This window comes from Delphinapterus leucas, chromosome 10, assembly GCF_059928025.1.
Source record: "Delphinapterus leucas isolate spDelLeu-1000000601 "Yukka" chromosome 10, BTC_Dleu_Yukka2, whole genome shotgun sequence".
In the NCBI taxonomy this organism is placed as follows: Eukaryota; Metazoa; Chordata; class Mammalia; order Artiodactyla; family Monodontidae; genus Delphinapterus; species Delphinapterus leucas.
In genome coordinates, this window is record NC_143138.1 from 67,906,147 (window position 1) to 67,927,248 (window position 21,102).

The 21,102-nt window shown below is 39.8% G+C and overlaps 1 protein-coding gene across 9 annotated transcripts in view; it reads right to left on the reverse strand.

Moving 5' to 3' along the window:
* The window catches only part of DCAF1 (DDB1 and CUL4 associated factor 1), a 97,166-nt gene that overhangs the window by 22,305 nt on the left and 53,759 nt on the right, over positions 1 to 21,102 (reverse strand). For all 9 annotated transcript variants that reach the window (XM_089919405.1, XM_022572992.3, XM_089919401.1 and 6 more), the window contains 13 exons: positions 20,562 to 20,741; positions 19,869 to 20,078; positions 18,527 to 18,696; positions 15,057 to 15,181; positions 12,349 to 13,612; positions 11,568 to 11,766; positions 10,548 to 10,630; positions 9,909 to 9,993; positions 6,996 to 7,229; positions 6,332 to 6,425; positions 5,709 to 5,813; positions 5,415 to 5,488; positions 4,800 to 4,901 (listed from right to left, as the gene is read on the reverse strand). In XM_089919405.1, coding sequence (XP_089775531.1) covers positions 4,800 to 4,901; positions 5,415 to 5,488; positions 5,709 to 5,813; positions 6,332 to 6,425; positions 6,996 to 7,229; positions 9,909 to 9,993; positions 10,548 to 10,630; positions 11,568 to 11,766; positions 12,349 to 13,612; positions 15,057 to 15,181; positions 18,527 to 18,696; positions 19,869 to 20,078; positions 20,562 to 20,741 — 2,925 coding nt within the window. The remainder of the gene's footprint in view (positions 1 to 4,799; positions 4,902 to 5,414; positions 5,489 to 5,708; positions 5,814 to 6,331; positions 6,426 to 6,995; positions 7,230 to 9,908; positions 9,994 to 10,547; positions 10,631 to 11,567; positions 11,767 to 12,348; positions 13,613 to 15,056; positions 15,182 to 18,526; positions 18,697 to 19,868; positions 20,079 to 20,561; positions 20,742 to 21,102) is intronic.

The window sequence follows — 21,102 nt, forward strand, 5'->3', positions numbered from 1 at the left end:
AATGAAAAGACAAGCTACAGACTAGGAGAAAATATTTGCAAATGATGCGACAAACAAGGGCTTCATTTCCAAAATATACATACAGCTCAATATCAAAAAAACAAACAACCCAATCAAACAATGGGCAGAAGACCTAAACAGACATCTCTGCAAAGACATACAGATGGCCAACAGGCACATGTAATGATGCTCAACATCACTAATTATTAGAGAAATGAAAATCAAAACTACAATGAGGTATCACCTCACACCGGTCAGAATGGCCATCATCAAAAAGTCTACAAAGAATAAATGCTGGCGAGGATGTAGAGAAAAGGGAACCCTCCTGCACTGTTGGTGCAGCCACTATGGAGAACAGTATGAAGGTTCCTTAAAAAACTAAAAACAGGGACTTCCCTGGTGGTCCAGTGGTAAAGAATCCGCCTTACAATGCAGGGGACGCGGGTTTGATCCCCAGTTGGAGAACTAGGATCCCACATGCCGTGAGGCAACTAAGCCTGCACGCCACAACTACTGAGCTCGTGCACCTCAACGAGAGAGCCCACATGCTGCAAACTACAGAGCCCACACGCTCTAGAGCCCGTGTGCCACAACTACAGAGCCCATGTACCCTGTAGCCTGCACACCACAACTAGAGAAAACCCGCACACCAACTAGAGAGAAGTCCGCGCACCACAACAAAAGATCCTGTATGCCTCAACGAAGATCCCGTGTGCCACAACGAAGACCCAATGCAGCCAAAAACAAATTAAATACATAAATAAAAAATAAATCTTGGGCTTCCCTGATGGCACAGTGGTTTGAGAGTCCGCCTGCCGATGCAGGGGACACGGGTTCGTGCCCTGGTCCACGAAGATCCCACATGCCGCGGAGCGGCGGGGCCTGTGAGCCATGGCCGCTGAGCCTGCATGTCCAGAGCCTGTGCTCCGCAACGGGAGAGGCCACAACAGTGAGAGGCCTGTGTACCGCAAAAAAAAATAAATAAATCTTAAAAAAAAAAGAAAAAAACCCTAAAAACAGAGTCACCATGTGATCCAGCAATCCCACTCCTGGGCATATATCCAGAAAAGATGAAAATTCTAATTCAAAAAGATACATGTGCCCCGATATTCATTCGTAGCAGCACTATTTACAACAGCCAAGACATGGAAGCAACCTAAGTACGGCCATCAAAAGATGAATGGATAAAGAAGATGTGGTACACATTTACAATGGAGTATTACTGAGCCATAAAAAAGAACAAAATCCCATTTGCAGCAACACAGATGGACCTAGAGATTATCATACTAAGTGAAGTAACTCAGAAAAAGACAAATATCATGACCTATCATATCACTTACATGTGGAATCTAAAAAAAAGATAAAAATGAACTTATTTACACAACAGAAACAGACTCACAGACATAGAAAACAAACTTACGGTTACCAAAGGGGAAAGGGTGGAGGATAAATTAGGAGTTCGGGATTTATAGATATACACTACTATATAGAAAACAGATAAACAATAAGGAACTACTGTATAAGCAAAGGGAATTATATTCAATATCTTGTAATAACCTATAATAGAAAAGAATCTGAAAAAGAATATATATATATATAAAAAATATATATATCACTAAATATCAATGAATCACTTTACTGTCCACCTGAAACTAACACAACATTTTAAATCAACTATACTTCAAAAAACCAAAACAAAACTGCAAGACCTAAATTCCTTTCCACTCAAAAAAATCTTAAACCACACATTTTGATTGTTCAACTAAAGGAATAAATGTCTATTAATTTTTTAATTAAATAGTGAGACCACTACATATCTATTAAAATGACCAAAATTTGCAAAACACCAACAGCACCTAATGCAGGTGAGTACATAGAGCAACAGGAACTTTCATTCATTGATGACAAATGCAAAATGGTACAGCCACTCTGGTAGACAGTTTTGCAGTTTCTTATAAAACTAAACATACTTTTACTATATGATCCAACAATAACACTTCTTGGTATTTACACAAAGGAGTTGAAAACTGACGTCCACACAAAAACCTGCACACGGTACACAATATGTTGATTTTTTTTTTGAGGTATTTTTTTGAGTTGATACAGGAGCTTTATTCTGAATTGCCAAAACTTTATTCAAATTACTCCAGAATATAATTGCCAAAACTATTCAACACTGCGATGAAGATGTCCTTCAGTAGGTAAATGAATAAATAAACTGTGGTACACCCAAACAATGGAATAGTATTCAGCATTAAAATGAAATGAGCTACCAAGTCATGAGAAGATATGGAACAAACTTAAATGTATATTACTCAATGAAAGAAGCCCATCTGAAAAGGCTACATTCTGTATGATTCCAATTATATGACACTCTGGAAAAGGCAAAACTATAGACAGTAAAAAGATCAGTGGTTGTCAGGGGCTGAAGGGAGGGAGGAATGAATCTGTGAAGCACAGTGGATTTTTAGCGCAGTGAAACTACTATGTTCAATACTACAACGGTGGATACACTTCATGTTTGTCCAAACCACAGAATGTGTAACACCAAGAATGAACCTTAATGTAAACTATGGACTTTGAGCAATAATGACGTGTCAATGTAGGTTCATCATTTGTAACAAATGTACCACTGTGCTGTGGGATGTTGATAATGGGGGAGGCTATGCATACAGGGACAGTGCATTTATGGGAAATCTCTGTACCTTCTGCTCAATTTTGCTGTGAACCTAAACCTGCTCTAAAAAATAAAGTCTATCCAAGAAAAAACAAAAACTATTGTACTGAGGATGTCATTTTCAGTAAAGTGCTTTATAAAATAATATCCCCATGGTATCCAACAAGGATCATGACTATCTTCATCTGTGTGTGAGAAGAGAGGGAAGACAGAGCTGGGAAACTGCCCCCTAAGAGGGCATCCCACGAGGGAAGCACTGGCACAGGATGCCTCTGGGACAAGAAGTAAGCCCTGCAGAAGGCTCTGCTCTGATCCCACAGTGACCACTAACCCCAAATACATACAAGTCTCCTCTCCTCACTCTGCTCAGAAACCCATTTCCTGGGATTATGAATTATCTCTGAGCTCTAATAAAATGCATACTTAGCCAGTTAGAACATTCTACCAGAGACAGTGGCAATCAAGAGAGTATACACAGAGGACTGTAAGGTGAGTCTGTTTTAGCTTGTTGATTCCAGGTGACAGGGTTTACTCAAGGATTCAATTTAGAGGAGAAAGTAGAGGTTCATAACCTATAAAGCCCGATAGTGGAACACATACCTAAATCTCAAACTGGCAAAACAAATCACCCTTGCTTAGTCAGTACTAAGTCCTGTCAGAAAAAAACATGAGTCACTGGCCCATAGTATTAGACTTGCACAAAAAAAATACTTTTAAAATTATCACTTTCAAAAATTTTGCTCTTAAAAATTATTTTAAGTCTTAAGTACAAGCTGCTGGGGAAGAATGCTAACAGAAAGCTATTCCATTACCCCTAACCATTGAGCATGATTTACCAAAGAATAGGGGAGAGGTGAGGATGAGAGAGCAATGGCAGGGCAAAAAGAAGAAAGTGTGCTTCCTCTTGTCCTACGGTGGCCCCTGCCCTCACTCAGGGCACTTCTGTGCCCTTTAAGAGGATATAGGGCACCAAGACCAAGCAACACCATAGTGGAAGAAAAAACAGAAATGAATCCAAGATCTGGAAAAAAGATATTTTATCTGCTTTATTATCTACAACAAAAATGTAAAAACCTAGTCATTCGTTTTCAACTTTATATTACTCAGCAATAAACATTTCTCAGATTTGTCTAGAGAATTGGGCCAAGAGAATATATGCTTACAAAAAGAATGTGGTGTGGGCCTAGTAGACAGGAAAGATCTGCTGAAACTCAGAAGTTTAAGAACTCTTCATAACTGACATCAACTGACACACCACACAGACAAGCACCTAGCATAATGTGACCATAAATTAAAATCCCCTATAAAAAAGGAAAAGCTGGGGCTTCCCTGGTGGCGCAGTGGTTGAGAGTCCGCCTGCCGATGCAGGGGACGCAGGTTCGTGCCCCAGTCCGGGAAGATCCCACATGTCGTGGAGCGGCTGGGCCCGTGAGCCGTGGCCGCTGAGCCTGCGTCTCCGGAGCCTGTGCTCCGCAACAGGAGAGGCCACAACAGTGAGAGGCCCGCGTACCACCAAAAAAAAAAAAAAAAAAGGAAAAGCTAAGATTCTGAGACATGATACCATCTACCCACATTTTATAAATGTTTAATTTCTCAAAAGCATCAATATCTTCTCTTTCCCTGTAAGCTCCATTCTATACTCTGAAAATAGACTATGCCATAAAACTGAGAAAATGCAAACCGGAACTTTATAGAGGTTAAGCCATTTCTATGATCCAGCTCAGCAAAGTGACTTTTTGGTTTTGTACTGACATTGAGAAAATGGGGGCCTGCTTATCCTGAAGCCAGACAGGGCACTGGTTCTGAGGATGAGTACAAGGAAATCTCTAAAATAAAATGAGAGATTGCTGACCTGCAAATTAATCTATAAATGGAACTCACAGGACTAACAGATACTGCTTAAAGTCTTGTAATAATAAAAATCTGCTTTCTTCTGATCAGTTTCAGTGATCAAGGACACATGACAGGCCTTCAGAATATGCTAACAGGTAGCAAACACCCCTATAGCAAAAATCTTTAAAAAAGAAAAGAAAAGAAAAGAAAAACCCTGTAACTAAAAGCAGAAATGCATAATTTCTAATAAAGCATTATTCAGCAGAAAGAAATTTCAAAGACCACTAACCTGGTCCTCCTCTTCATCCTCATCCTCTGCCAGACGCTGCCTGCCTACTTCATACAGCCTGCACACCGTGTCCATGTTCAGAGAATCCATGCTGCCTTGGTTCTGAAATAGAACACCCAGTCCACAAGAAGTTAGTTTTTAGAAGGCCCATATCCACACCTCAGCTATGACTGGCACTCACACACCTTGACCCTGTAACTATCAAAGCTTCCAATACCCAAAATTCTTGAACTGATTCTGAAAATGTTATGTCTAGGACACAGAGAGGGAAAGAAAAACAGGATGAGAAGGCCTGGACAGCAAGGGAGAGACCACCATCCCTGGGAACAACACTGTTCCGAGGATGCTCTAGAGAGAGACTGACTCCTCTAAGAAAGGGATGACAGTGTGAGTCCAGGATAATAGGAGATGGGATGCTCCACAATGCTCTATATCAGGATTTTCCTACTTCTCTTATACTGTGTATCTCTCCATCAGATGAGTAGATTATCCTAATCTATCACCAGAAATGCATCATCTTTAGAACACATAACAGACAAAAATGTCTGGAGTATAAGTTGAAAATGATCTTAAATATCAGAATAAAACAGTAGGATTTCTTCTTGCTCCCTTTACCTCGATGACAGCAAGATAGCAGTCTTTGGTGTCTGTACATAGGTCAAAAATGTTCCGTTTCACATCAATGGTCGCTGGAAAACAGAATGTGACAAGACTCAGGACTAGACTACTACCGTGATCTTAAAACCAGCCTTTCTGTTAAAGGAATTCAACGTGACTGTTCATAAATATTTCCCTAACTCCTCTGCTTTTCAAAAGCAGAAAAATTATAATTCTCTCAGAAAATGGAGGATCTTAAATAAGGATCACCAAAACAAGGCAAAATCATCAATACCTGACCTTCACACTTACCTATAGGTTTGTAATCAGTTGCATTAAATGTTCGGAAGGATGATCCAAAAGGGCTTTTCATCCTCTCTTCCAGTAAGTCATCTTCATCATCTGCCTGCAACATAGCTAGTTGGGACAGAAAGGGGAAATAGGAAAGGGAAGCAAAATACTATTAGAGTCAGAAACATCCCCTATTCACAACTGCAGAAAATATTAATGGACAATCAAGACTTCAGAGAGTTTCCCTGTAGTAAATTCCTCTCAAAGCATCCTCCTTGCATATCCAAACAATATCCTCAACCTCTCATCTAGCTTCCAACAACTGTTACAGCTGAAAGCGTACAAAAATCACAAGACAAAAAAGGTTTTTCTTGAAGTTCATAATGATATGCATAGTAAATTACTCATGAAATTTCTTTCTATACAAGATTTACTTGTTATCTTCAAAGCCAGTGGCCCTCCACTCTAAATCGACATTATTCTCATCAACAAATTTTGTCACCATTTGTACTATTATTTTATCTTTTATGTTACAACTTTGAAATGTCTTTCAATTCACATTTGACAGATATTTCTAAATAGGAGGTATCAAATGAAGTGAGTGGGGAGAGGAGGGAGAAAGAGAATAATGAAAAGTTTATTACCTCCATACATCACTGTCCCCGTGTGGTTGAACACCACTCGACACTGATCTAGAGCAGGAACTGTGTGTAAAAGATGGAAAGTACGAAGGTCCCACTAGGAGGGGAAAGGTCAAGGAAAACTATTTTCCCCAAAACTTCTTATTTAACCTCATGAGGGAAATTCTGAGATACCACTTTCTTTTCCCCTCCTTCTAGGTATTAATGCTTTAGAAGTCAACAAGATCAAGATAAAGCAAAAGCATTCAGAATGCATATTACTGAATAATGACCCTGAAAATCTCCTATGATATCCTCATATACATAAAAACTACATGAGGTCCCTCTCTCCCAATAGTAGCACTTCTTTTTACTCTTATGTGTCATTTCTATAGAGCAAAAGTAAAATCCTTCTGAAGACAGATAAAAGTCAATCTGACACCTGGGGAAGTGGGAGGGAGTAATCTGGTCACTTCCCAATACAAAGAAAACATGCTAGTAAAAGTCATCGATAATTACCAGTATCAACTGAATCCACTACAGATTCAATAATACTTCAAACCAAAGGAAAAAAACCAGGTTATTTACCTGTGTGGATACTTCGACCAGGTATTGGTAGAAAGATAAATAATTTCTGCATTACAAACTAGGTAACAAATGGCAATTAAGACATGGGCATAAAGGATACAATCTCAGTATTAATGATGACCTCCAGCCCATTCGGATGGAAAACGCCACTGATGTTCATGTTGAACTTGTCAAACTTGTGGATGGCCTGTGCAGAGCGGACATCCCAGAGGACGCCATCATTTAAGACAAGATCATCTGTAGGATTAAAGGTGGCACAGTTCCTCTTGTAGTTGTTGGCAAGATCTGGGTTAAACAGAGTCAACAGCTTGTTGCCAGTCTGAATATCATAAATCTTTAGAGAAGAAGGGGTGGGAAGAGAAAAATCAGACCAATCCATCCACTGACGAATACAAACAGAAGCTGCGTAAAATATCTCTCTCATGCTTTCCAAAGCCCATCAAAATTATAAAAGGCCTAACATTGAAAATAACTGGAAAATAGGAAGACCACACCCATACAAGCAAAGTTTATGTACTTTGGTTCCCATTCAAGGTTTGAAAAGTCTCTTTGCCACAAGTAAGAAAATGAGAAGTGAGACTGCAATAGGGATAAGAAAACCCTCTTCTTCCCCATCCCACTTTCAAGAAACAGAAAATGTTTCTAAGACTGAAGCTGAGAAACTCTCCATGTGGACTAACCAACATTACTCATAGAATACTCTGACAGGTTACTTTTTGGAGAAAGGCATCAACGAAATGCCCTTTTCTCCTTAAAATATCCCAATATACTATCCAAAGTCTACAATGTGCAACCCATGCAGAGACCAGATCTTTCCCATCAGCTTACAGCCATGCTGTAATATATCCAATCTTTTTAAAAAATCCTCCTTTAATAGAGGAACAAATAGGGAGACACCACAAGGAAACAAACAAATCCAGATCGTGGGACAAGACAACTAGCCTGGTCTCTTCAAAAGTCAATGTCATGAAAACTGGAGAAATGGTTCTTGGCTTTAAAACATTAGTGAGACATAACAACCAAATGCAATATGTGAATCTTGGCTGGATCCTGGTTCAAAAAAAAAAAAACATTTGAAACCAAACACATCAGGAACAATCAGGAAAACTGAGTATGAGATGGATATTAATTGATATTTGGGAATTACTATAAATTTTCTTATATTTGATAACTGTGATTATGTAATAAAATGTCACTATTGCTAGGATATACATGTTATAAGAGTTAGGGATAAAATGTTTGCAACTTACTTTCTATAATTCAGAAAAACACACATATTTACACAGAAAGAAACTATGGCAAAATACTAAACTGATGAATCTAGGTGGTAGTTATGTGTACTACTATTTCAACTCTTCTATATATTTTAACACTTTCAAATTAAGTTTGGGAGAAACCCTCTCTTCACCACTCCATATCCCCCACCTCAAGCTACTATCCCCTCTTCTCTTTATTTTTCAGCAAAATACTACAAAAGACTTGTCTATACTCAGTGTCTCCACTTCTCTCCTGTTCTCTCGTGAACCCACTCTAATCAGATTTTTCATCCCAGTGCACAGAACTAGCTCCTGACATGGTTAACACTGACCTCCACATGGTTAGTCAAAGGTCACTTCTCAATTCTCATCCTTTTTTTTTTTGGCCACGCCACACAGCTTGCAGAATCTTAGTTCCCCGACCAGTGACTGAACCCCAGCCCTCAGCAGTGAAAGCCCAGAGTCCTAACCAGTGAATCGCTGGGGAATTCCCTCAATTCTCAACTTATGTAACCTATCAGCAGTTTCTGACCCAGGAGATCAATCCTTCTTCAAAAGAGTCTTCCCTTGCCTTCTAGAGCACATCTTTTTCCTGAGGTCTCCTGCTACCTAACTGGCCACACACTTTGTTCTCCTTCCCAAGTTCCTTCTCACACGGGCAACTTCTAAATACTAGCACATGCCAGGACTCTGTCCTTACAGCTCTCTTCTCTAGCCTCCTTAATGATCTCATCCAAGTTCACAGTTCATACTGTCGACAAGTGAACAACTCCCATATTTATATCTCCCACCCCAGACTTTTCTCCTGAACCCCCAATTTGTATATTCAACTGCCCATTCCCTATTTGAGTGTCTAAGAGAATCACAAACTCCATGTATCCAAAACCCCAGGGCCCAGCTGCATTACTTCTCATTGCCTCCACCACGCCCACCTAGGCACAGCCCCATTGCGCTCTCACATATTAGCTGGCACAACACCCTCCTAACTGGAAAGCCTCCTCTTGCTTCTCTCACAGAAACCAGACTCACACTTTAGGAATTTTACATCCAGTCATGTGCTTTCTTGCTCACCCTCCAGTGTCTTCATCTCACTCAAGAGGAAAAACCAAAGGTCTTAAACACCACATTGCAAGAGGCTACATGCTATGCCCCACCACTGACCTCAGCCTTCTTCCTCCCACCTCCCAAGTAAGGAGGTTTCCCTTGCCTTCCCTTGCCAAGGTTTCCCTTGCCATTCCCTTGCCATCCCCTGTCTTATATCACTTTTCCCCAGACATCTGCATGATGCCCACACTTCCTTCAAGACGCTGCTTAAACATTACCCAATCAGTGACACTGATTTCCTAGATAAAAAGGAAGTCCCCCACACCACCACCAAGCACTTCCTACCTCTCACCCTGCTTTCTTTTCCTTGGCAGCACTTACCATCTGACATACTATATATTTGCTTCTTTATTCACTGTCTCCCCAGTGAGGCTCCATAAAGGCAGGGACTTTATTTCATCTAAAACTTAGTGTTTGAAAATATCTGCTCTGCTAATGAAATAGTTCTCAAATTGTCAGATAAAGTTCTTTTCACATTTTCCCATATAGCTCAGAATTACTTCATTACACTTACAGATTCTATCTGGAAAGAATATCACTGAGCAATTTTTTTTTGTCACCCACAGGACTTAAGTCCTCACACTCAGTCCAGAAGATCTCAGTATAAACAAATAGACAAATCACTTGAAAGAAGTGGATTCTAAAGTACTTACATGGGCAATGTCTCCTTTTGTGCCTATGACTCGATCCTGAGAGTGCTTACTGAACTCAACATAGTGATCTTCTGTGAAGGAATGCCTATGAACAAACAACAGAAGTACTGATATAACTGACCTTTGGGACATAATTATTCAACTGACTGAAAATAAGGTGATCCTCAGCCTCTTGCCTGACTATACTCACCTAAAGATTCTAAGCTCCCAAAGAGGAAAAAATTGTACACATAAGATTAAAAAGAAAATTCCCTCCACCAGTTTGTCCAAGCAGATCCAAAATAATTAATGGAAACTACCTGGTTAAAGAAATGGCTAACTGGGTACACGTGCCTTTGAAATATGCTCCAGCAAAGATAGCAATGTATGCATGTGAACATGAGAAAATACGTAGATGTGCCATTTTGGATTAGTGAAGGGTCTGCTGTGTGATGGGAATGTATATACCTACCTGGTAAGAAAACCCAGCAATTAAGAAAAATAAAATCTTATTAAACATGTACCACAGATGAGGAAGAGAGAAGTCAGCAATATAACTTATAGCATTCCTCTTTTTCCCAAAAGCCTTTAAGTCAAAGAATCAGATGAAGGGGATAAATTGTAAAACAGAGAGACTAGGTTATAAAAGTAGATACATACTTCATATCAAATACTGATTTCATCCCCCAAAGTGCAGACAGAGGCTGGCTCCAAGTAGCAGATGTCAGCAGCAAGGACCCGTCCTAAAAGAAGATGGGAGGCCCAAGGTGGGTAATCATGTGTTTATATAAATGCCATCTTCCATTAGCATTCTAAAATATAAAATATATTGTTGGATTATAAAGAAAACAAAAACTTTTAGGAACCAAGAAATGGTCAGAAGCTGCTAGGACTTAAGTAACATGTACCTCCTATGTCCTAAAAGATAACTAAATTTAAGAATATTAAATCCTCCTAAAATATAATAGTTCCAAGGCAGGGGGTGGGGGGATGTGACACTTGGGAAGATGTCAAAGATGGTTCCTCCTTTCTTAATATTTGGCCATATTTCTCCATCTATCTCATCTGAATTATCAGTTAACTGGAAACAGTTGTTAGACTTCCTAGCTAAGGATTCTTAAAGGTTTTTCAAAGAGAAAGCCCAATAAAAGGTCAACCTCCTTTACTTTAAAATCAGGAAAATTATTCTTGTCATCTTAACAGTCTTGACTTTTAGAAACAGCAAAGGCATGAATTTCATCCATAGAATAGTGTTAATAAACTGTGAACTACCACTGGAATCATATGCTTGTCTTCCTAAAAATTCACAGTACTCTGAGATTTCCTTCCAACACAAAAAGAAAACTTTAGTGGTCATAGTTGATAATCTCCATTTCCAAATGAAGCAAATTAAAAATCTATCTATGTTCAGGTCTTAGAACAAGGGTTGGCAAACATAGGACCAGATAGTAAATACTTCAGGTTTATGCAGGCCATATGATCTGTGTTGCATGCAACTACAGTACTCAACTCTGTCATGGTAGCATAGAAGTACCCATGACAATACATAAACGTACGAGCATGGCTGTGTTCCAATAAAACTTTATGCACAAATACAGGAAACCAGTCAGACCACAAGCCCACAGTTCACCAACCTATCCTAGAACAACGATTGAGAATAACCTAGGAAGGGACCTTTACCCTGGAAGGTTCAAGGTGTGTGATAGCTGAGTTGTGACAGTTATAGCTGGCCTCCTCCTGTCCACTAAACACATTATAGAGCTTCAATTGCCCAGTGCAGGTGCCAAGCATCAGGAACCGCTCTCGTGCTGAGAATGCACAACAGGTGAAGCCACTCTCATCCTCATTGGCTTCCCGGAACACTGAAATAGGACGGAACCTAAGCAAACAAAAGAGAATCAGAGACAAAGAACAGGCAAGGACTCAGAAAAAGAAAACTCTGTTAGAAGGACAGAAGGAAAAACAAAGCATTTATGTTTCAAATGGGTTCTTCCAAAATATCGGTGACCTTCAGTGGCTCATCTTCATTTTAAAAGAGAGAAAATGACCTTCACTTAAAAATTTTAACAATAACAAAAATTCCCATGTGTAAAACCTGGGATACCATGACCTTCACTTAAGATTTTTAAGGAATAAGAGGAGACAACTTGAACCAGCACAAAAACAAACTTGAGAGCCTAGTTAGGGACAGAGTGTTGCATGGGTTCTAGAAAACATACTAGTTATAGTAAGAACATAGAGTACCTTATCAATATATTGCCAATAATCACACGAGGAACCCATGGTTGACAAAAGGGGGTATAGTCACATTGCTCATGTATTCACACAGTGATAATTCCTGGTATCTCAGGCCAACAGATGGTTTTCTGGACTAATTACTTTATGCTGATATTACCCACATACTTTGACTTAAATAGAAAAATCATTCCAATTCCCAGGAAGTGAGGTAACCTCTCCTTACCTGCTAAAGATAAGGTGCCTATCAAAGCATCCGCCATCCACCCCTCCATACTTTGGAAATGATGCCCTGCGGTTTAGCCTTGAGGTAAAGTTTATTGGCGCTTGCCGCCTCTGTTTTGGCTCAGGACATTGGTGAGGAGTAAAGAGAGAGAAAGGTGGGCAGGTGGCAACTGGGTTCTTGCAGCGAGCATGCTGCTCTCTAAGATATTCTGTGATGATACTGTCCAGCGTAGGTGGGGAAGGAAGATGTCTGTCCAACTGCTTTTTTATGGCTGGGCTTTGGCTGTAGGCGCCATGGTCCGACTTCTGCCGCAACACTCTGATTTTCCTGCCATTGCAGGGTGATGGCCTCTCTCTGATAAAACTGATCCTACCAATCAAAGGAGAGTTGCCTGCATAAGACGGGCCAGGCAGAGCTAGTGAACCCTGGGAGGCCCGTGGCTGAGGATGAACAGTGGGGGCAGAAGGGGCAGAGGCACCCACAGCAGCATGGCTGCCCAGTCGAGTTGCAATGCCATTGGCAATGCGAGGGGTACGGGGAAGAGAAACAGGAGAAGCAGCAGCAGTGACTGGGGTGAAGGCAGAAGAATGGGAGGCAGCAGTCATGGGCAGGTCAGCCTCTTTAGTCAGCACAGTTGCTGTCTCCCCAAGCCCTTTAGAAATGAGATGGTTTCGTATCAGCAGAAGCAGCTCTTTCTCAGGAAAGGAGATCCTTGACTGGGCAACAACATCTGCTTTCTGCAGTCGTGCCAGGGACACATCAGTGCCAATGAGAAGTGGCTTTCCTGACACCCGTTCAATGAGCTCAGCAGCATACTTGCAGAACTTGACATGGTCACTGCGTTTGTCCTGCAGCACAGGCTCTTTCATCAGTTGCTGGATTTGACAGCTGCTGAAAAGGGGCAGTTTGCTGATGATCTGCCGGACAGTGCTACTGCGAGACAGGCCCACCAGGGCCTTGCAGGCCAGGGCCCGGATCTGGTCTGCATCTGTGATGGGCATCTTGATGGAGAGTAAGGACAGAAGCACCTTGATGCCATTGTTGGACTGGACCACATTCCACATCTTGGCCAGAGTGTGCTCACTGCTTTTGGGAGTCTGAGGCAGCTTTCTCCGAGGAGTTCCAGAGATAAATTTGCCAATACTAGAAATTCTGTTATCCGGGCCACACACACAATTGATGATAATCTGAAGTGCTGACTTCTGAATTTCAGCATCATGAATAAAGAACTCACCCTCAGCCACTCCCAAAATAATGCTGATACCTATTGGGGAAAAAATAAACATTTTATATTATTCCTCATAAAACTAATGGCCAACTTCAACGGTTATTCCAGAGTCAGAATTTAGAGTTCTATTCATTTTGTTCCACTTAAAAGAAAACTAGGGCTTCCCTGGTGGCGCTGTGGTTGAGAGTCCACCTGCAGATGCAGGGGGTGTGGGTTTGTGCCCCGGTCCGGGAAGATCCCACACGCCACGGAGCGGCTGGGCCCATGAGCCACGGCCGCTGAGCCTGCACGTCCGGAGCCTGCGCTCCGCAACGGAAGAGGCCACAACATTGAGAGGCCCGCATACCACAAAAAAAAAAAAAAAAAGAAAAGAAAACTACACTTTTTTTAAAAAAAAGTATAAGGAGGGCTTCCCTGGTGGCGCAGTGGTTGAGAATCTGCCTGCCAATGCAGGGGACACGGGTTCGAGCCCTGGTCTGGGAAGATCCCACATGCCACGGAGCAACTAGGCCCATGAGCTACAATACTGAGCCTGCACGTCTGGAGCCTGTGCTCTGCAACAAGAGAGGCCGCGATAGTGAGAGGCCCGCGCACAGCGATGAAGAGTGGCCCCCACTTGCCGCAACTAGAGAAAGCCCTCGCACAGAAACGAAGACCCAACACAGCCAAAAATAATTAATTTTTTTAAAAAAGTATAAGGAATAGTTTGTATAAAATGAAATCAGTTCTATTACAGTGCATCTTTATGACATAATACCTTATATGTTAAATAGGGGAATGACGTCAGCATTATGTGGAAGTCACCCAGGGTCATGTACAAACTTTCCTGGGTAAGTAGAGCAAAAATAGTGGGAATAAATAAAAACCTTCAGCAGGAAAGGAAAAAGCCCTCAGCCCGGCTGCTATAGTGGCAGCAAGTTAAAAACAAGTGGCTATGCCTTGGGCTTTCTCCCCAGAGTGGTACACCCTAGGGCCCACAGCCAGTCACACAACTTGCCATGCTCACCTTAGCAGTAGCCCTCATCAGCCCTGCTCTTAATAAAGGGTATTTTCAAACAAAGTGTATTTTCCTTTTGTTTGTGTATAATAGCTTCTATCCATTCTGCACTGCTTGGCAATTACTAATTTTGTTAGGGCTCAGATTACAAAGTTGCTAAAGTTTTTTACTGTCTGCCCCAATCTATTTTTCTCATAAATTCTATTTTTAGCACAACACTGCAGAGTACAAGGTTTCCAGGAATGCACATGTACAATTATGTATATGTATACATATGTATAGGAAATGCCTATACCACCCAGAAAACCTGAATTCACTACCATGACTCCCTTATATGAAACTGATGGCATGACTTATAAGACTTACAAGGTACCCTCCTCTACTACCTTCTGTTCTAATACTGTAAAATTAGGTAAGTAACAACCAGAATGGCAAAGGAAAACAAAGACCACGTAATAACAAAAATGGCAAGGTACAACCTACCTACAGTGGAGACGGTGGAGCCAGCCTCATCCAGCACATCCACTGATTCTGCCAACTGGAGCTGAATTTTTGGCACAACAGTGAGAATAGCCAAGACATCCAAAGCAAAGCGCACAGTGTCATTCCTGGACAGGAAGAAGAATTAGTCAAAGGGAAACTAGGATACAGCCACAAGAAACAACAACAGCTAAAAGAGAGAGACAATGGATCAGAACTACTACTGATATAGTAGGGACTATGGCTCTGTCCCTAGCCATGGCATCAGGAGAGGGCCTGTAAGTCACCAAAACTTTAATTTCAAAAAACACAGGGATGGAATTTTCACCTATCAGATTGCTAAGATTAAAAACAAGGGATAATCCCCAATGCTGATGAAGATGTACAGAGACAAATGCTCTCAAACTTTTGGTGGGAGTAGAAATAAGTATACTCTTTTCAGAAAATAATTTGGAGATATGAAACAAAGTTCTTAAAACGTTCATAACCTTTGGCCCAGGAATTTCACCTCTAGGAATCTGTCCGAAGGAAATAATCAGAAGTATTCAATACAAACAAGTATTTATGCATTAAGATGTCCATTAACACATCATGGACAGCAAAAGAATTAAGAAAACTTACACAGACAGAAGGAATATATGTGTTAAATTATGGTACACTCATATGATGAACTACTTTGCAGCTACTGACAATTATTTTCAAAGAACTCTAAAGGACAAATGACAGCTCTATTTACAATAGCCCGGAGATGGAAACAACCTAAGTGTCCATCATCAGATGAATGGATAAAGAAGATGTGGCACATATATACAATGGAATATTACTCAGCCATAAAAAGAAACGAAATTGAGCTATTTGTAATGAGGTGGATGGACCTACAGTCTGTCATACAGAGTGAAGTAAGTCAGAAAGAGAAAGACAAATACCGTATGCTAACACATATATATGGAATTTTTTAAAAAATGTCATGAAGAACCTAGGGGTAAGACAGGAATAAAGACACAGACCTACTAGGGAATGGACTTGAGGATATGGGGAGGGGGAAGGGTAAGCTGTGACAAAGCGAGAGAGAGGCATGGACATATATACACTACCAAACGTAAGGCAGATAGCTAGTGGGAAGCAGCTGCATAGCACAGGGAGATCAGCTCAGTGCTTTGTGACCGCCTGCAGGGGTGGGATAGGGACGGTGGGGAGGGAGGAGATATGGGAACATATGTATATGTATGACCGATTCACTTTGTTGTAAAGCAGAAACTAATACACCATTGTAAAGCAATTATACTCCAATAAAGATGTAAAAAATAAATAAAGGACAAATGAAAAGGCTCAAAATACAACATTAATGAAATAGAAAACTAAGATATAACATTTTAAGTCTGACAATACCAAGTATTGGCAAGAAGGAATAAAAATGAAAACTCCCATAGACTGCAGTGGGAGAAGAAAATAGTATGAGCATTTTCCAAGCAACTTGGCAACATCCACTATAGATGAAATGAAGACACACTACAACCCAGGTTATACACAACATATCCTCACGAGAGACTCCAAAAAGAGGTTTGTGGTACCATTCATTTAACAGGAAAAAAAGGAACGAAAGACACTAAATGTTCAACAATAGGAGAATAAACTACAGTACAGAAATACAAGAGTTCAAATATCAACACATAAATCTCAAACACGTAAGGGTGGCTATATACCTGAAACTTATATTAAAAGAGTAAATAAATAAGGGTGAAAAAAGCAAGCTGCAAAAGACGTACACAATATTTTATATAACTTTAAAACATACAAAAGAATAATATATTATTGTTTACACACCCACACATATGTATAGCATAAAAAATGAATGGAGAGAATGCACACCAAGTTCAGAAGACTGGTCACTCTCAGGAGGCAGAAAATGGAAAGGAACTGAAACAGAAGCAAATACAGCAACATGCCAACCCTGGGTATGGAGTAGTTGTTATATTATTCTCTGTATCTTTATGTATTTTGAGATATTTCATCTAAAAGATGAGTTTGATTAAATACTATAATCTCAATTATGTATATTTACATACATTATGGAAAAAAGACTAAAGAAATTAAGTGGCTAAGAATAATTTTCATTTCTAATGTTTTATATACTCTAAGCAAAAACAAGTATTTTATTTTTAAAGTTAAGCTTTTAAAGGACATATTTATATTTTCTTATGTAATCAAATATGAATTTACCACTCAAAAAATGTATTTATAACCTTCCTCATTATCTTCTGAGTTTCCATCATCTTTAAAGCAATGTTCTCCAAGTAAATATAACCTACTTTAATACTCTAAAACAGTGGTTCTTGAAGTGTGGTTAGGGGACCCTAGGAGTCTCTGAGCCTCTTTCAAAAGGTGCTGATATAAAAACTATTTTTATAATAACACTAAGATGTTACTTTCCCTCCTCACTCTCATTCTCTCAAGAGTGTATAGTAGAGCTTTCCAGAGGCTTGTCATGTGTGATGTCACAAAAGGTTGAATATAGAAGCAGATATGAGATATTAAATCAGACATTTTAAAAACTTGCTGAAATCACCTGGTTTTATTTTGGAAACTTTTCATAAAAAATGCTAGTAAGTAATGGATTCAGATTATTTTTAAATAAATAAATATTTTTATATTTTCTCAGTTTTAATTTCCAATATGTTAAATATCAAGATGTAAAAACAAAAGTTTTTTTGGGTTCTAATAATTTTTAATACAGTAAAGGGATCTTGAGACCAAAAAGTTTGAAAATGGCCACTCCAAAGGTATTCCTTTAGATTTAATTATCCTGGGATTTAGCAAACAAGCTATATGCACCCTAAATAAGCACCTCTTGTCTTTATGGCAGTGGGTGGATAGGGAAAGGAGGTCAAGAACCACTGTTTATAAATTTTGTTACTATCTTCCCTTCAGACTCCATCTTTTCCAAAATATAGTTTTAATTCTTTTTACATCATCCTCAAATAGAACCTACCCAACCTCCTGATTCCATTACCTGCTTTTCCCTGAGCCTTGTCCCGCTTTGCTGTTTTCAACTGAATGGTGAAAATCATAACAAGAGCAAAAAATACAGTTTTATGTGAAGGTAAGATAAATATTATATATGGTTGTCAAGCAACAGAGAGATGTTTAAAGTCTAAGTACCAAAGAATACTGGACTCCAGCGTCCAGACAGGATTTCAACCCCACCTCTGCAGCTGTAGCCATGTAGATTATGTAACTTCTCTAAGAGTACAGATAATGATCCTTGCCTATTTTGCAGTATTTATAATCACCATGACCAAGCACTCTATAAATTTAAAATGATATTATCATGCTTAATTATCATGCTTAATCTAGCTTCTCAGATTCAAGTCCAAAATTTCAATTCAATTCAACAAATGTTTGTTAAGCATACACTATTGTGAAAACCAACATTAACTTTAGTAAAAAGCAGACTCTTAACTTCATGGTCCCACCTTGCATAATAGGTCTTCCAATTACAAGCAATAGAAATAAGCTGCAACAAGAGTTGGACACAAGAAAGTTTGAGGAAGACTTCAGCTGGCTCCCAATATAGCTGTGCTGGGCCATATTCTATCAAAAACTCCATCATTTCCACAATCTGTTCATGAGTATATGAACATGCCTAAAAGGAGAGATACATATTATTATTTTTTTTTAATTAATTAATTTATTTTTGGCTGCACTGGGTCTTGTTGCTGCGCGAGGGCTTTCTCTAGTTGCGGTGAGTGGGGGCTACTCTTCATTGCGGTGCGCAGGTTTCTCATTGCAGTGGCTTCTCTTGTTGCGGAGCATGGGCTCTAGGCTCGTGCACTCAGTAGTTGTGACTTGCAGCCTCAGTAGTTGTGGCACACGGGCTTAGCTGCTCTGCGGCATGTGGGATCTTCCCGGACCAGGGCTCGAACCCGTGTCCCCTGCATTGGCAGGCAGCTTCTTAACCACTGCACCACCAGGGAAGCCCAGAGATACATATTATTAAAGAACTCAATCTGCCTGCTATCTTCTCCAGCACAGCTCAGTGGTCAACAGATTTTAATAATAAAGCTAAGTAATAATAGCTTTCAAATCCCACACTTCTTGAGTCCACAGGCCCCATGTGAAACAATGAATATATATAAATGATGTTTAATCTTTTATTTTATTTATAACTAGACTCATAATACATTTTGCCCAAAAAGGTAACAAAATGTTCAAATCATTGGTGCATATATTTCACAGCTTAAAAAGAAGCACCACGTAAAATAATTGGTTTCTTTTCAATTTGTGATTTTTAAAACACGCAGATACTAGTCTTTGTTACAAAACATACTAAGTTCAAAAATGACAGTGAAGTGGAATTATAGATGCACCCTTTCAGAAAAAAAATTCCACACAGAAGAAGGTAGAATATCTAGTACTTTCCATAAAAGAAAGCCCTTTTACAGACATCTCAGTTCATCTTTTAGTTCTAGTATTCCAGAGATAGAAACTTACAATTGGGAGCAAAATAAGTTCTCAATATATCATTTTTTGTTTGTTTGTTTGTGGGTTTTTCTGGCCACACCATGTGACTTGCAGGATCTTAGTTCCCCAACCAGAGATCAAACCCAAGCCACTGCAGTGAAAATGTCAAGTCCTACCGCTGGACCACCAGGGAATTCCCTACATCCCTTTTCAAGTATTCTGCCTCCACACAGTGCAAGTATAATCCAACAATGTACATCCCACGTGGACTCCACTGATATGAATGTGCATTTCAGGCCCAAGATGCTACAGACAGTGCTAACAACGTTTCCTTTCTAGACAAGGTTCTCTCACCTTGTAAGGGGGTTGAGGATGAACAAGAATGCCACCCTCAGTCCTCTGAAGTGACTGCTTCACTTGTTCCAATTTAATGGCCAGGTGAGCCTCAAAGTACTTGCGCAAGGCCATGCACGTATGTTTCCCAGTTTGGCGGCTAGCAAATATTTCATCATCACTCAGAAGTGCACCCTGATCTTCCAAATTTAGAATCTCCAAAGTACTGATCTATTAAGAAAGAGGCAAAAGAATGGGGCAAAAGAGGAGGAAGAACAAAGAGGAAGAGAAAAGTAAAAGGAGAGGAGAAAGACTTCAATCAACTTTTGTGCTCATGAAGACTGACAAACATCAAAGTACATCTGTCCATACAACATGCTAAGAGTAGCCATATGAAAGCAAAACATTAAACCTATATTGAAAAATTACATAGTTTTCAATCATGCTGAAAGACACAGAGGCACAAAACTTGCTTTTTAGAAGGATCAAGCAATTCCCCCTGTAAGATTACTATATTCAAGGCAAGTCTACAATGGTATAGTCCTCTTAAGAGGAAAAGAAACTTGTAAATGAAGGAGGAAAAAAGACTTCATCCATAAAAATGATAGCAAAATTCCTCCAGTCAGAAGCTTCCTCTCTTCAATGCCACTGAAAGGCAGCCCAGACAAGCAGAACCCCTGCTCCTCACAAAGAGAAGCCACTGAAGAACCTCACCAAGTTCACCAGACGACGAAGACCATCATAACGGTCAAAGAGTTCCAATACAGCCCGGAAGGAGAAGCAGATTGAGAAAAACATGGTAGCGTGGCAGCATCCTGAAGCATGAGAACATTCCATTAACCACAGTGTGTAGTTCACCACATCAGACAGAACATTGTGGGGATGCATGCAAACCTGCAAAAAATAAAAATAAAACGTAATTTTTAAAAATCTGGGGGAAAGGAACCTTCACAAAAGGGAAGAAAAATTCACAGTGTAGATAGATATCTTTGCAAAATACAATAATCACTCCTGGGCAAGTCATTCTGAGTTTAAAGCTTAAGTTACAAATGAAATTTTATAACAATCTATTCCAAGCCTGAAAACAACCTAAATTTAAAGAAATATTTAAATTCCACCTAAACATACTGAGTGCTAAATTCTGCAAATATTTATATCCTTTAATGCTCACAATGTTCTGTTACACACATATTAGTATTCCCACCTAACAGGTGAAGAAGTGGCTCACAGACATAAGGGACTTCCCCAGGCTCAT